At 32.7% G+C, this 18,225-nt stretch overlaps 1 protein-coding gene and 1 long non-coding RNA gene across 2 annotated transcripts; both read right to left on the bottom strand.

Annotated features, from left to right (window-relative positions):
* Nucleotides 1–2,841: 2,841 nt before the first annotated feature.
* LOC110442676 lies at nt 2,842–6,765 on the bottom strand. Its single transcript, XR_002462042.1, has 3 exons — nt 6,670–6,765; nt 4,052–4,339; nt 2,842–2,996 (listed from the first exon to the last, which is right to left on the bottom strand). It is a non-coding gene; the product is annotated as an uncharacterized LOC110442676 (long non-coding RNA).
* A 1,507-nt stretch (nt 6,766–8,272) lies between these two features.
* Nucleotides 8,273–15,200, bottom strand: LOC110442661 (ATP-dependent RNA helicase DED1-like). Its single transcript, XM_021486368.1, has 2 exons — nt 15,104–15,200; nt 8,273–10,756 (listed from the first exon to the last, which is right to left on the bottom strand). Exon 2 carries the CDS (start codon nt 10,750–10,752, stop codon nt 10,219–10,221), a length of 534 nt encoding a protein of 177 aa, XP_021342043.1. The 5' UTR covers nt 10,753–10,756; nt 15,104–15,200; the 3' UTR covers nt 8,273–10,218.
* Nucleotides 15,201–18,225: the final 3,025 nt, after the last annotated feature.

Genomic DNA, 18,225 nt, shown 5'->3' with positions numbered 1-18,225 from the left:
TTTTTTTTTTTTAACTTTTTTGACGTTGGAAGTGTAAGCTGCTTTCTTCGTTTCGTAAATTGATGTTTGTAATTTATCAGACCACAAAATAACACCGAAAAAACTGGATTGGAAGTAATAGACGAACATGGATTCCGGGAAGTATTACAGAATGTATACATATTAAGTTAATGATTAAATACAATTATGTTATTATTTTGATTACATTATGTCATCTTTTGTTATTGTTAAATTGTCGATTTTTAGACATTGGGTATATACAGGTTTTTTATGTGTAAGCCCGTTTTTTTTTCTATGGGCGCTACGCCCCTTTTTGTGGAGTAATTCTACACCTTTTTGAGGATTGGTGGCATTTTTACCGAAAATGAATCTAACACCGGGTTCGGTGAATTTCTTTTAACTCATTCGGCGTCAGAACAATACAACAGAGGTCCCGGGTAAGATCCTTAGTGGAGACATTAACATATCAATTACCACGGTTACATACTTGCCGCAGTGAGCCACGAATTGTATAATGTGTCTCCATTTGATGTTACCTGTTCGCTTACCTGTAGCCACGTACCTGTGCGTGTACACACTCTGACATACCCTATACGCTACGTTCCATATAAAATTATTTTTGAAATGACCCCTGTATTTACTTGTCTGGGTCTCTGTCTCCTTGCTCCGTGCTAGGTCTACCCCAAAATGAGAAAGGTCTAATATAAGGACTAACAGGAGGAGTGATTGATATAAGTTTACATAAAAAGTGTACACTCAATTATTTCATCCATGTACTGTACATGTGGAGGTTAGTACTATACTATGCTGTGTGAAGACCAGTCCTGCATCCACGCTTTTATTTTGGCTATTTTTGCGGTTCACAGTCCATTCAAAGAGTCTTAAAATCTTTTACGTCTTATATTGATCCCGTGATAAGTTACTATATTTTTTCAGGTGTTTTCTTCTAATTCATTATTCTACCATTCAGCGACGTGACGATGTTTTTTTTGGTAAATAACTATGCAATGAATCTTGCCCTTACGTATGTTACATGGATTTCGCTCAAACGTTCTTACAAAATACTCCCTCCTATTGCAAATATCAGCTGTTTAAGTTGTTCTTAGATGAAAAGAATAATGCAACGGTCGCACTGTACTTTTATTTCCTAGTTCCAAGCCGAAGGTGAAAGCATTATATAAAGCACGAGCTTGGAAACGAGAGCGAACGGGATAATGAAGCAGGCAGCATAACTAAATTATGATTTGAGAAACTTCCTTCTATGTTCCTTTAAAGCTTATAAATAATTCACCAAAACCAAATTTTTGTAACCTCTTAATCATCTGGCATTTGATTAAAATGTATTGAAAACCTTTTGGCAATCTAAAACAAAACAACAATTTCTTAGCATTTTGAGAGGTCAATTAACCAGTAACTCTATGTGTCCAAGTACCCGTTTTTATTCTGCGATAACTATTTGAAAAAGTATTGCTAGCACATGGTGGGTAATAATTTTTATATGATAAACAAGATGTAAGATCTCCATTTGCCAGGTGATGCTACGGAATCCTTTTATAAATAGAAAATGCAACACGTTTTTTAGACGTTACACCATTCAAATGCCCCGTAAAAACTTAATACTCTCTACAGTAAGATTTCCTACATTGTATCATGTCTTTGTCTTTATAGGGGGTTTTCCTTTCTTTTCTTTTCCCCCCCTATCGGACAGACTTTCAGATAAATTTTTGTATTTTTTGTTTAAAACTCGTTTTTCAGTCAAACTTTTTATCAGCTAATAATGATTCCCACCGTTTGAAATCAGGTAATTTAAGCATGACTTTTCAAGACCGAGAAATCGGGGTTTCATTTCGAATTTTTTTCTTTTAAAATTTTATTTTTCTTTTGGCTTTATATTCGCCCTCAAAATTAATGATTATGCATAACACTTGCTTCATATTTCCTGCGCCGACATTGAAGTATGTTGTTTTCTGTAAAAGGTGAAGCGGTTGATTCCGATTTTGTAAACTGCGACCTTATGTTTCCAGTAAATCTTATTACGTGAATTAATTCACTGCTTTCATCTACACTTTATCTATTAATCTATTGTACACAATCATAGGATTGCTATATTAATTTTTACTGCAGATAACATTCGGCTATCGTGTTTCGACGAAATATCATACTATATCAGTAAAGACGATGTTTTCACTGTATTCTTTTGCTATATAGAATTGTTTCATTGGGGGCTTTCGCTATTACTTCTTTGGGTTTATATATATATATACATATAGAATAAAAACAAATTTTTCAGATCGTCCGCTAGGCCTTTCTGCCTTCTAGGGCTTCTTCAGGCGGATTGATATGTAAAACTATAAAGTATTATTATATTATTATATATGTATGTATATATATATATATATATAAGAAAACATTCAGAAGTCCTTGTGTTGGATATATATCTGTATATATCTGTTTTAGTCATACGCATCCAAAACATATTTGTCTGTAAGAGTCCAGTGCTCATACTGTTTCTTACTGTCGTTGTTACTGAAACCGATATTGTATATAGATGCAGTAGTTACATTGTATATTGCTAAAGTCAATATGTAAGGCATTGCAGGTATTAAGTATGTCGCGTATGCATGTCACAGTAGTAAGTATGTAGGTCTTGAGAACAGAATGTATTACATAATAACCAATATCTGTATGAATGACACGATGGTCTCCTGGGCAAGGGCAAGTATTGAATAACATTGTTTCATTCGCAATATCGATGCAACCATCGAAAGTTTACCCTCAATTTAAGAAATTCTCCATATCAACATGATTCTATTAAGACAGAAAATGCATCACACAAATAAATAAGTATATACAATTTAATGGTGAAAATGATAATCTTGCAACTGATGTTAGAGCAATCGTCTGTCCTTTTCAATGATCCCTGTATCCCATGTCCATGTCCAATTGTTGCCCGTCACTCCATACCTTCATACTTTGAACAGATTGTTCGTTTCAACCTACAAAACATTTCTATGTTAATTTACTTCTGGAAAATATTAATGACATTTGACATACAGCTTAAACATTTTGCTAGCGATTCTTTATGTAATATGGATATAATATTCGTTTTCGTGGAATTCTGATCACAATGAGTTAACAGAGCTAAACAATTTGGACGGCAAATTTAACATTGTGTCTATGGGAATGAAGTTAAAGTATAGCATTATGCTGGGATGAAAGGTTATTTCTTAATAACAGAGCCACGGGTAATATAATAGATATTACCAGAGGAAACACTCGATATTATTAAACGAAGTCACAATTAAAACAAAAACAAAAAGTCAATCAATATAAGATCCATCAGGAAAGACGTGTGGCACGTCACTGTAGATTGTGATATATAGGTCATCTTGGAAAGGTAATACTATCGTTAACAAAAGCCATTCAGTGCTAACGTTTGTATTATCAAAATGATATGATGGTGAAATATTTAGATGTTACAGAACATAGAATATGAAGGTTTTTTTTTTTTTATATAGACCACTTTTTCAAAATTTACAGAATGAACAACTTTAAATTTGCGGTTGGTTTGTCAATCATGTCTTATAGTTATATACTGAAATTGATAATTACTTCCTGAAATAGCAGAACCCATGAACCACGAGAACTGAATGGTATTAAGAAACACACGTTTCAAATGACAGCATGTCTTAAGTTATCATAACAATTTATTTTCACATCTTGTTGTAGAAATCGTAGATTGCTACTATAATGTTTGTTAAAATCTACGGACGAACAAAAAGGACAATTTAGTTGTATGACTATCATTAACAAAAGAACAAACTCAAGTATCATTTACTTTTAGAAAATTCAATAAAAAACCAATTGTAAAATTTGTCATTCCTGTGAAAATCGATGCTTTTTTGCAAGCGTCGTTATAATTCGATAAACGATTACATAGACTACCGAAATACTGAGAAATAATAAATAGTGTAGAAGAAATTAAAACAATAAGCAAATGTCATCGATTGCATTGAAATAAATAGACTGTCTTACACTTGATCATACATACCTCTGTAAGGCCGTCCATAAAATGGTGGAGGAGGAGGAGGTGGTCGCCAGAAAGGGTTTGGACCCCAGGTTGGCCCAAACTGCATTGGAGGAGGAAATATTGGTGGGATTTGCGGTACCCGGTTATTCTCATTGTATAGATAGTAAAGGGCCCCAAGCCCCAGAGCTGTACCAGCGATACCTGTATTGGTTAACGAAAATCCTGTCTGTGCCAAAGAACTGCCCACCAAGAGACTCAACACCAACGTTACAGCACATAGTTGACTGTACTTCATCTTGGAAACTGCGTCTTCAAAATAATACATGAAGGATAAACTCCATTCTGTTTCCAATATAAAATTATTAACAAGTTGACAAATAATTCTATCTACAATAATATTTTATAGTTTTCTACAGTTAATTTGTCAACTGGTTTGAGAGACTGTTGTATGCTAAGACAATTTCGCCCAGTCAAATATTCGCCTTTCATTGCTGAAATCCATATTCGCCTTTCGGTAATTCCGCCCTCTCACTAGTTTAGTATCTATTATGCTATGCACTAAATCTTCTTTGTCTTCAAAAAATCGTTATTTTAGGTACAGCGAATGTTAAACTGCGGCGAAAAGTTCCTGGTATACAGTGTTACCTAATGAACAAATTGTCAGTGTTTGATCATTTCATGATTGTTGTACAACTGAAATATTTTCTTTTTATTTATTCAACAGAGTGAAAAGCTTATAATTACTTGATGTAGTTTTTTTTATTTTTACGCAGAAATAAGTTACATTGTTTTATTCAAATCTTTGACAATACCTTCAAATACAAATTGAACATTATATAAAAAAGAAAAGGAAGCAAAACCAAGTTTCATGACACTGATGTAAATTTGTTACCTGCTTCATAATCAATCATTTCAACACTAGCTACAGGAATGATATAATATGAACAACATAACAAATACGGGAATAGGGTAGGGTAATGGATTGGTATGTTGTGCAAACAAGGAATGAATAATATATCCATATGCATGTGATCATCAGATGGTAATATCATATTGCTATATTGCTATGAATATGTGGAACACGATTCTGTATTATATAACTACATGTGTATTATAGTCGATGAAATTTTCAGCAATGCTGTAAATGGACATTCGATGACATATCAGTAATAAATTGCATACGATTAAAAAATCACTTTGTTGATTTACAAGAATGCTACTGTACGTCAAAGTTTAAATTCTGCAAATATTACATTGCTGATCTAGTTGATAATGTTTTAAATTAGTTCAAAGAAACCGCTTCATTGCATGAAAACCGTAAAATTATTGAATTCGTTATACTGTTTCGGTCATTTTTCTTATTATAAAGGGACATTGTCCCCATTAGAATGAAAATGTTACAACACTTAATACTAAATTACCAATAATGATTTTAATCTCTAAGACAGGACAGTAGGTTTCTGAGACACTTGTTTCGAACAATTACAACAATGAAGGTTTGCACATAATGTATATAGAAAATAAGCAATACACCGCTACTTCGCAGTCCAAACGTTAATTGAATCAAAGGATTAAAGCAATAAAGGTTTGCACATTTGTACATAATGTATAAGCAATACATCGCTACTTCACGGTCCAAATGATAATTGAATCAAAGCATTAAAGCAATAAAGGTTTGCACATTTGTACATAATGTATAAGCAATACATCGCTACTTCGCGGTCGAAATGATAATTGTATCTAAGGATTAAAGCAATAAAGGTTTGTACATTTGTACATAATGTATACAGGAAATAAGCAATACTCATATGAATTGCAGGATAACAAAAAAGAATGGATAGAATAATAATAAATTTGTTGGTTGTTAAAAAGTGTGGATAAGAAATTAAGAATTCCAAGCAGCATGGCAATCAATCAATTAAAACACTAGTATGTTTTATGTTACAAAATTTGAAATGGAACCAAACAAAATATATCGCTGATAACTGGATTATCCTAACACTGTATAAAAGAGGAAGAATGTAATCTGGTATATATCAAGTAGTATCTATATATTTTGCAAAGATGATCATTTGTATCTATTTATCATTCACTGATAAAAACAAATCCTGATAAATAACCAAACTCCATTTTCTCATATGAAAACAAAATCTATTTGTTTTCATAGCTTAACAAGTCAAATAACCATTTACGTTTCACAGTTAATAAGATAATGTATTTTTAAATCTCTGATAATTTACAATAACATCTGCAGTTATAACGCTGATTTACAAATGATTTAGAGTTGCGTTACGATCTCCATTTGGTTAGATGCAAATATATGTTTTGGACTATTGTCTAACACGTTTGATGAAATCGAATATGTGGAAATAAGCCTGTTCAATGCCCTAAATGTGTCATTTCAAGTAATTCGCTTCAAACGAAAATATCTATACCGGCACAAAGGAAGAAGCATACACAGTAACAGTCAGCGTATTGACTGTTGTTTTTCTAATGTTTTTTAGTAATGAAATATTTAGCAATAGTTTAGATTTTATAGGTATGATGTTTGAATTGCCATTTTAATCCAAACACCCCTTTGAAGTATATTGCCTTGATTTCGCCGGCCGGCAAATTAAGATCTATATTTTTGTACTTACCGTTCTAGTTCAGCAGATACCAAGTGATGTGCAATACCTGGCGATAATTTGCCCTTTTCTTTTATACCCCAAATTCATACTCAATGTATGCAACCCGTGTGTCAATCAGACAGACATTATCTTATCCCCTGCCTGACATTTGGCTTCATCGTTAACCTTACAAGCCGACTATAACTGGTCAGTGAAGTACATGAATATTGATGTTTTATCGAGTATGTGGTCATGATTGGCACAACATTATGTTTATCCAGAACGCTAATATTGACCTAAATATTCACGCACAGTATATACAGCTTAGCTGGTTAGGATTAATCCCGTTTAACTTCGTAAAAAAAAACAAAAAAAGGAAAGTTGAACGGTGTATTTTCAGTGAGTAAGCGTAGCAAAATAGGTGACGTCTAAGAAAAACGGAATGGCTGACCTGTCACCTTCTGGGTTAAAACTCGCTTCCAGCCAAACGGCTTGTGGGCGCATTAAATAATACCGCAAAATGCCCGCTCATAATTAGAAAAAAGATGAATGAATACAGGTAGACTTGCGAATAATAAATTAATTTTCATTTTGCTTCTCAGAATCTGTTTTTGTCAACAAATGCAAACAATATGATGTTAAGAGTGTGATTTTTGGATCTCCTGTACGTTTCATTTCATGTAATCAGTGGAATACAACTTATGCAGTTACAATGTAAAAAAGAAATGTATTCCGGCCAAGCTATGAGATCAAAGATGTCGTGCATAGCACGTTTTTTATACGAACTGATTTTGTTTTTAATGTTTTTATCCAATGCTATTTTCAAACATGATATAATCGGAATGTTATAATATAAATAATATGCAACTGAATAAAAAAAAAAAAAAACAGGGTCCCTATCAATTGTACCAATGAAACACTACCCGTAGCTTTACATATTGTTACGTCACCATTAAAAGCTTTAAATATGAAGCCAAATTGATGGCGTTGGATAATAAATAATTACAAAACATAACGTGTTTTTTATTTTACTTAGTCGCTCCATTTCATATGATGAAACTTAATCGCTCTATTTTCAGGAATCGTTTCATCAAGCATATGATAGTATGATATTACATCCCTTTCAGTTTGATTCATTGGTCATTCTAATTGCTTGTTGTCTAACTACCAAATGTTACAAACAGTACGTATCCCTGTCTATAGTTTTCTTTAAGTTTATTTAGATTGGAATCGTTAAAACAAATTAGCCACGTGGAAAATGTTTTTTCTGACATCAAAGTAATCGCCTTGACAATTCGATTATAGAATGCAGTCAGTTAGCGTGAAATGTGTACAACTTTGAAATGTAATTGTGAAAAGTATATCATATTGATATTCGCATGTAATTATTTAAATAGGACAAAGCAGAACGATAAACAAGACAACACTCAATATTTGTACATAGATTGTTTTATTATAAAACATTATAATAACATTGAATGACTCATAAGCAATGTAAACAAAGGACAATATCGAATAAATATGTTGAAATTTGTAATTGGTTTGAATATATTAATATATGTTATACAATACATTTAGAAAAAAGGGAAAATTTCATTGTATTGCATGTTTTTTTTATCCGTTTTTAACTTTCTATCCTTTGCCATATCCGGTACGTCAGTATTTCATCATATAATAAAGTCGCAATTTTGAAAGAGTTATTCATAATTAGTTAATTTATTGAAAAAATGTTTCTATACCAACACTTGAAACTGTAAATTTAGTTCTTTAACTATTGTCTAATTATTTGGATAATGCAATTGTCCTGATTGTTAAACTAAACCCATAGAATCCATCTGATCAATTGGTTCAAAACACTAGAAAAAATAAATAAATTTCATATCATTGAAAATGCTAAACAAAGCAGTACATAGCAATTCTGCAGAACGGTGAATTTTTACGTGATATCATTTGTGATGTTATAACATGCTAAGATGCCATCAAAAGAGTCACTTTCGACATTCCTGTGTTACTGTTTTCATTTTTTTTATTCGAATTGGTGGTTTCCAATATTTTTTTTCTGTAATTACACCCTAATAAAGTGTTTAAACAATATATTTGTTGAATTTATTGTAATTTACTTTCATTTTCGCGAACTCATCTTTTAGAACTTATTCGCAAAGATATTAATCAGCGGGTTACAGCGTTTTGTTAAGATCATTGCGTGTTAGTGAAGTTACCATCATAACTTAAGGATGCCCGGACCACGGTCAAAAAAAATTAAATTTGCATTAAGGCATGACCATTTGGCTTCAGCAAAGAATCCAAAACCTTGCAATATTTTACGGAAAAAATAATACAGGCGAAAAAAATAATAAATCAAAAATAAAAATGCAACGGGGCCAGACCATGATTCGAACCCTTGACCTCCAATCATTTCATTTGTTTGTCTTACCAACAGGGCTGACTGCTCAACGGTAGCACCCCGGGCTATCAGTTATATCTCTCACTAAATTAAGGGGATATTACGGTATTTACGAAGAACTAAAGTGAAGTTTTCTAGTACTTTGCCTGCAGCGGGGCAGGAATCCTTAATAATGCTAAAAAAAACATGCAAAATCTAATAAACGACAGTCGCTTGTGGATATCTATGGAATGCTGACAGTGAGATGAATGTGTAAATGCATTAATTTAATATGTATTTTTATGGCATTAATTTGTCAGAAAATGCTTTCAACAAATGATAGGGTCGCAAGCCACCACGTATGATCGACACTGAACATAGATTACATGTACCAGGTAAGTTTAATAATGAATATAAACTACGTTAACCAGGTGTGTATAGCATTGAACATAGGCAACCTTAACAACGTTTGTTTAACATGGAACAACGATCACTTTAATATGGTGAGTTAACATTGAACAAAGTGTGGACAAAGATATCGTGTTTTGGGCAAGTACAACATTAAATATAGACTAGTATAAATAGATAGTGTTTTATGTTTTGTTGCCGTTATCAATCAATAACGTTTAGAAATTAAAAAAAAAAGATCAGCATTTTTTTTTACCACGGCAACACATAGATACATGAATCTGGTAAGGTATTCTAAAATAATGATTAAATACAAGGATGTATGGCTAATATCAACAAGCATTTGAATTAATTTAACGACACCAGTAAATGTTTTACGAATGCAAAACGGTTTTCGGAAGCAAAAGAAGTAAATTAAGCAGTTTTTTATAAAGTATTTCGTTAATGAATATTATTTACAAATATTTTACAATTGTGCCATACAAAACGTATTTTTGCTCCTATATAAAACAGCAGTAGTTGGTTTTTTTATAATTAATTCTACAATTGCTTTTAGATTTAAACGAACGAAATCATTGTAAACATATATGACGATGGTACTTTATTTCATTAAAAGTTATGAGTGAATAGCATAACATTTTACGGTACCACTTAACTTGTACACACCACTGTGTGAAATAAAGTATTCATCTAACAACACGTGTCAATATATACATTAATTATGCATTAAAATGTGTAAATGACAGTTCGTATTTGGCAGAAAGAATCACAGAGGGTATATTCTTCATCTATCCCATCTGTGGTCGGTTTCCGAATTGTCCAAATTGACCACCACCACCACCACCAACACCACCCATACGGTTCATCCCATTGTTGCCCCCGAAAGGACCTCCAAATGCCTGGGGTGAGAATCCTCCAGCGAACTGGTTATTGCTGAATCCGTTGTTGAAGCCATTGTTGAAGTTGTTGAAGCCGTTGTTCATGCCACTGTTGAAGCCTCCAGCTCCGCCTGCTCCGAGGAAGGGCACGGTAACTTGCCCGTTCATTCCTCCCCTCTGGAAGCCACCTCCGGCCATGCCAATACCACCAAACTGGTTGTTGTTAAACCCGTTGTTTAACCCATTATTCATGCCGTTCATCATGGGGTTCCTGAATGAGTTTTGCTGGAAATTATTAGCCATTCCCGGCACGTTTTGGTTGAATCCGTTGTTGAATTGACCGTTCATCATTCCCTGTTGTTGAAAGCCTTGCGCGTTGACAGATCTCTGGCTGATCACCATCAATACCAGGCAGCATGCCGTCACTAGCTGTATTCTTCCCATGTTTCTGTAAAATCATAGATAAAATACAATGTGTTAATTATATAGTGGATTATATAAGGGACATCGCAGAAGAATTTGGTTGGTGAAAATCGTATATACCCTCAAATGACACCAATCTTCTTGGTGTTTTATCAAACCGGAAGTAGAGTTATGTAATACTCCAAATTTCGAGCAGTTTATCTGTCTTCGAAGCTTAGGAAGCAAATGAATGAAAAATGAAACAATAAGATGACAAAAAAGAATATCATCATAAAAATGTAAATAAATAATTTGTTAACAGACCCCATTTTTCCCCCAGTAAGATAAAATGTTTGCAGTCCTCAAATACTTCTACAGATAAACAAACCTAATGAATGAAGATTATATGGTTGTGGTTGCTTACGTTGTTTTTGTTTCTAACTCGAGTTAGTTAATTTTAATTGTGTAAAAGCACCAGGTTTACCGAATGTCATTTCAATTTGAAAATTAACTCAACCATCAGGGGACATTTTTCTTCAAACCGTTCAGAGAATGTATCTACAAAACCAAACGTTTTTCTTGAGAAAACTATTTTAGTGCTTCCAATCTGGGAAACAATTGCCATGAAGTTTGACGTCACAATAGAAGGTGACATCGCAAGGCATTGTTACCTGACATCATAATCAGAAGATTGACAAAAAAATAATAATTTCCATTGTGTCACCCACAAGTGGATAACCAAAATTATTTACCAACTCCTAGCAGGTTTATCGAGTAAGTTGGTAGTGAGGAACCTATAGTGGTGGTGGGAGAAATGACAATTAATTTTTGGCAATCGCCATCTTTCCGAAACGATTTCTTAATAAATGAAAATCTGTTAACCATTTATGAAGGTATGAATTTATAAATCAATCATAGAAACATTCAAATGTTCATGCATTGAAAACGTTCAAGTTGGTATTCAATAAAATTAGCTAGAATGTATATAATGGGATAACTCTTAAATACACAAACATGTTGTTGTATAAGGTAGTATATGACCTTAAGGCAACCCATCTCGGGATCATCCAGAAGTTAGCGGTTTACTTAACAAATATATCACAACCGAACCTGATGGAATAGTCACGTGGCACATTCTGCTGGCGACATTTACCGACTTGTTGATTGATCTCAATCATTAAATCCCCAAGGTCACCAAAACTGGATAAATTACTTATATGTATGTCAACAGGTCATCGGTATGTATCACAATGTAGCTGTGATATTACTTTGTAAAGTCGTACATATATATATATATGTATATGTACATCAGTATAGAGACGTTCCCACATTATAGCATAGCATACAGTCGTCATTATATAAAAGTTTAGTATATAGTTACCTCTAAAACATATAACATCGTTAAGTCATTACTACCTTATATACTAGTATGTAGATATCAATATAACATATTTATTACTGTATGATATCGCCATAACATAATCTTGCTAAATTTACATAATGTACATAATATTCATATCAGCTATGAAAGTCATGGCCAACGTGTTCACGGCATCATTTTTATGATGTCATAATTGTTACGTAGGATACCGTTGACCCTTCCTTGAAGATAGCTGTTCTCATTAATTGACTTCAATTAGTTTAAATATAATTTTTAGAAAACGGTCAACATATGCATTGAACAGATTTAGTTGGCATTCGTTGCCACTATGAATGCCAACTGGATATGACAAATTCAACACAAAGAGCTAGCACACTCCAAGGAGTTAGTCAGGTTCTATTGGCACACATAGAAATAATAAATACTAATTGAATGCAATTTATTGCTTAAATATACCTGCATATAATTATCGCTACATTTGAAATTAATATTTGATTGTCGTAACATTTATCTATGCGCATATGTATCTGTTTTTACTTGAAGTATTCGTAAATAATCGTCACGACATTATGTTTTATGTTGAAATGACCGTTGTTTATGTATATCTATAAAGAGATATCGCTATATTATATCGTTTTATTACATACTTACTAATAAATGCGGGTTTTTTGTATATGCGATACGACACAATTGCTCTGACCCATATCAGCCCTCGCCGTATCACACCCCAAAAGCCGTATCAGCCCCCGCCGTATCACACCCCAAAAGCCGTATCAGCCCGCAAAACCCGTTTCACACCCATTTTGATATTTCAAAAGAAAAATAGATAATAAGATAGCAGCTTTTATTAGTAAGTATGTAATAAACAGAATAAAACATGACTTTTTCCATATCACAACCAGTATCAACCCTCGACCAATATCAGCCCTCGGGATAAAAGATAAGCATGACGCTGTTAATGCATTGAGGACATGGATAAGTTAAATATATTTTGGTAATTTATAGCACGATGTAAAATAAACACATTCAACGCATTTATCAATAGTTTAGACCTTTTCGATCGCTAGCATTACTTATAAGTCTTAGCAGGACAGAACAGCCGTATGGTGCAATGGTATTGTGTTTGGTACACTGTTTCTGTTATCAAAAGGTGCGCTCACTTCCGTGTATCTTACGTAACATTACAAAATTGTGTCTATCCCCTTTTCATTACTTTGTAAATCTGTTGAGAATCGTCATTACATTATAAATTCATATTATTTCGCCAATACACTATTGTTTATATCAATTCGGTGCTACAATTATCAGAACATAAATTCATTATATTTTTTTTCTTAGATTCGTCAATATTTTATGAATCTGGAAAGGTTCGTCAATGCATTAATGTGGTTATAAATGTGTCGCTACTTTATAAATCTGTATAGAGATTTGTCGCTAAATTATAAAACCATATTTGAATACGTCGCTTCATCATAAATATGTTTATAGATTTACACCAAATTATAAATTTGTAAATGAATTCGCGGCTACAATAGAAATTCTATATAGATTTAAAAACCTGCATAAAGATTTGTCACTAATCTATATTTTGTGTATGAATTCATTGCAATTTATAAATCTGTATATATATTTGTCACCAAATTATGAATTGGTTTATGAGTAATGTGTATATAAAGTCGATATTACTTTTTGCATACTCGTATGTAATACATTTATTTACGGTATGTACAGAGGTGTTCACACGTTTCAGTTCGGTATATTCACATATAATAGGACATTCACTCTATATGGACCAAATGATAGAAGTAGACAACTATAGCAATCTTACAATTATTGGCTGTGCATAAATTCATATATAAACTGTTCAAGAATATCTCTTTTTATAGATTCCCATAAATATCTATCGTAGATTATGTCAAGTAATGAAATTAAGCTCAAAGATTGAAATTGATGTGGTAATAGGCCGGTAATATAGTCTAAAATAATATTGTATTTTTATTTTCGCAAGATATTCATTTTTGGCTAAAATTTGCGAAAAGAGTCGATGGAGGGAATGAAGAATGAACACATATGAGTAAAAGATTTCTTGCTATTTACTTATTTAAAGTATAAACGCACTAATCAGTTGTATTGGTTATATATGAAAAATACCAATTTTCTTTCGATTATTGACAGGTTTACGCGTCATCGATTTTCATCACTTTGACGTTAAATTTGCAAGCATAACTTGTAGATGTAGATAAATACGACTATTTTTTTTATCCTGTACGGGTGTGATATTATCTTAGGATTATATTTTGTTTACATTCTCAATGTAATAATTTCAAATCTCAGATATGCATGTTTTCATTTTAATTTTACAAATGTTGAAAATATTACTGATTATAGTTTTGCTTACCTTTTCATTAAAACCCTAATATTTTAATTTAAATATGTTCAGAATAAATGTACCTCAGTGTTATAATTTTACAAAGATATTATTTATATCTGATATAAATAATTCACAAAATTGCCCACAAGCTACAATGCAGGTGAGAAGAAAACACTATATTTGATCAGAGCAAAATAAAAGATATATATATAACACTTAATTCAACATCAGAAAGACGACAGAAACTTTGGAAAGCTAAGGAAAGTTCACGGTTGTTTTCACATGACTAATTATCCAGTTCGAATACATCCAAAGCGATGGAGACGTCCGCATTTGAAACACTGACATCGTCAAACTCTTTGGTAATAGTAACAATCTTATTCTAATGGAGTATTCTAATGGAGTATTCTAATGGAGACTACCGTCACAGATATTAAAAAGTTGAACACGTAAAATAATATGTAAATCATGCATCAAATATAAATAAACATAGCATTAAAATGATCAGTATAAAGATAAATAGTATAAGTCCAAATAGTTGTTTACTCATGTTATTCATATATATATATATGTGTGTGTGTGTGTTAATTTCATTTTTAGCGTTATGTACAGCAATGATACAGCAATGTTGGAGAGCTTACCTGTCGAGGTGTGGATGAGCTGTTGAACTGACTGTTAGTGAGAGATCCGGGGTAGCTTTTACACCAGTGGTGAACCGTCCAACACTTCCGGGTAACGGTTACATCTACCTGTACAGGTATGACGCGGTATGATCACTGGTCGCGGGACCACGTAAAAACGGTCAATATGACGCAGAAACGTTGAGTAATGCAGGATATAACGGTTCGTAATATGTGGCAATTACGCATTCATATGGCATATTTTTAGTATCATTTTGTGTAATGAAAACGCGGAAATAACAGCAACACTTTTCATTGGAGCATTTTCAAGAATTCAACTGATGTACCGTGCAATGTGTCAACTGCGTCATATTTCATCATGATTTTTGCTTGGTCAAATGAACACATTACTCATTAAACTACAAACAGTAGATTTCTGTTTAATTTTGTTTAAAAATATAGAATGACGGTGCTTGTAATCGATTATTTATGGTAAAAATATCGTATTACCTTTTATTCTAAATGCCTTACCTGAAATAGGCAAACTGTATAACTGAAAAAAAATCCTAATCACACTTTCGCCCTTCACAATAAATCAATATTTTGCCTAGTATTGAAATTGATTGTTGAGTGTTCGCTGTAATAAAAAAAAAAAAATCCCTCATAAAAGAGGGCGAAAAAGGCAAAAGTTAAACTGCAGCGACAATGTCACTGTATACAGTATACTTATTTCAAATATCATGGCAGGGGGACACATGGGTTATATAAACTGGTGGTGATGCTTCTTTTTAAGATGTAGGCATCTGTTTTGTAAGCAGCAATATTTTATAGAAATTGCTCAAAAGAAAAACAAATCCCATACTACCCTCAAAGTAACAGAAACATTAAAACTGTCACGTTAACTAGATTACATATAAGAGATGTACTTCTAAGGAGATTTGTTTGATTGTGTGTATGTATTGTTCTAAAGCAAAGAAAGGTATTTTTTTTTATCGGTTATTACTTTCCTGTTTTTCATTTAAGCTGCGTATCTTGTATAGTATCACTCATGTTGTGCATAAATAGATATGTTTAATATAATTCCAGTTCGAACAAGCGTGTTGCTATAATTTTGTTCGGTTTCCTAGGAATAATGATATATTCAGGTAATTGACTAAAATATATATAATTGAAATTGATTGTGTCGATCGACAATGTTAATACTTTATAAGATGTTTACTATATAGTTCCAAATGGGACTAAATTCGACTAAGCAAAAGAATGTATTATACAATATGATTTCTGCTCTATTCTGAGCCAGAATATTATTTTTGAATTCATAAATGTGCCTTTGAAGTAGGATGGATTTGACATGTGTTTGTGTTACTTTCCCTGTATATATTGTATGAGAATCTTGCGTGATTTAATATGAACCGTGTACAATTTTGTTGAGAAAGTTTAACTTATATTGGTATGCAAATATAATTACTATATAAATGAAGGGAAAGTCTGGTGATTCTATTATGAAGAGTATGAATTGTAACGTATTTTCGATATTGATTGACTTGCGCTAGGTCTTTGATTCACTGTCTAATTTCTCGCTGAATGATGAGCAAATCAATGATTGGCCGAAACTGAAGCCTACAATTGTATCATAATACATTATGTATATAATTTTGCATTTTACCCATTTACCCCGTATGTCACAATTGAATTAATGTATAAAAACGAAATGGTTGTATATTTCAACATGGTCTGTCATACTTATTTCTATTATTTACAGAAAGGCGAGAGCAAATGACATGTAAGAGGCTAACAGTTTAATTACTTGACCTAAATCTCTTCTTCATTCAGAATTCCATATTCCATAGTAGGCATATTCCGACATCTATATCATTGGTCCTCCTGATAGGCATGTCCACGAACTCTAAGTCATATCTATCAGGGATAACACATACGACTTAGATCTGAAGTTGTTGATTAGAACCGTTTGTTCCTCCATTCTATTGTCTTCATCCCGAACTGGTGCTCCGTCAGCGAGTCTGTGTTGGTTACAATCTGTGCCTTCAGGTATAAATATCTTACTATTGCAAAGTTGCTAATATTCGCAAGCTTTGCGAATGTCAGTGAGTTGTTTCATCACGAATGCGAAGTATTGATATTGTATATGTGTTTTAGTTATAATTAAAGTACATAGAGAATAATACATGCCATTTTTTTCCTATCACAACCAGTAACAATCCGAGACTCGAATATCAGCCCGACGGCCGAATCCTGTATTTATTAATAAATATGCAATATATGTCTGTATCATACCTTGAGTCAAGTTGTTATTTTTAAAGAAAGTCAAAAGAGTTCATTCACTTCGAATCTGAGTTGAAACCATTTTTTTAAGAGAGCCGGCATGTGAAAGAGGTTCTGCCCTTTGTGTTTAACGATATAAGTGACGTAATAGCTCAATAGCTCAATGACTTCTACATAATGATCATTGTGCATTACTACTCAAAGGCATTATTATATTTAGTTTATTCTAGAAAACGTGTGCTTTCTTCATCTGACTCATTCAATTTACGTAAGATATTTAAAACATTATGAAGATTATGTTGATCACCAAATTTTAACTATGTGATTTATTTCTTTTTGTTTTTCTTCTGATTATTGTATTTTAACAAGTTGATTGACTCTACTGGGCATTGCGTTTTAGTTGGGATTTTTTGTGAAGAATATAGAAAATACAGAGGTAAATATGTCCACTTTGAAGAGATATACCATTGGCCTCAGATAATTTCGTGAATCTGGGGGAGCTCCAACTTCAGTGTCTTTGTCCTTTGTATAAATATTAGATATAAATCATCAACATTGCATATTGTTTTTTTTTTTTTATTAATATCAACATTATTGGAATGTAAATATGAATTTTTGAATAATATTTTTCATAGTTACGTTTCATGTTTTACATAATATAAAAAAGAGCCTTTTGGCAATTTTTCATCTTGGCATTGCGGTTTTTTTGGGAGGGGGGGGGGGGGGGGGGGGGAGGGTGAAGAATATGGAAAATACAGAAGTAAATATGTCCACTTTGAAGAAATATATTATTTTCCAAAGAATTTCCACACATTTGACACACTGCTAAGTTTGTTGAGGGCGGTCACCACTGACCACGA

This window comes from Mizuhopecten yessoensis, unplaced genomic scaffold (genome assembly GCF_002113885.1).
Source record: "Mizuhopecten yessoensis strain PY_sf001 unplaced genomic scaffold, ASM211388v2 scaffold716289, whole genome shotgun sequence".
Lineage (NCBI taxonomy): Eukaryota > Metazoa > Mollusca > Bivalvia > Pectinida > Pectinidae > Mizuhopecten > Mizuhopecten yessoensis.
This window is presented reverse-complemented; position numbering and strand designations above follow the sequence as displayed.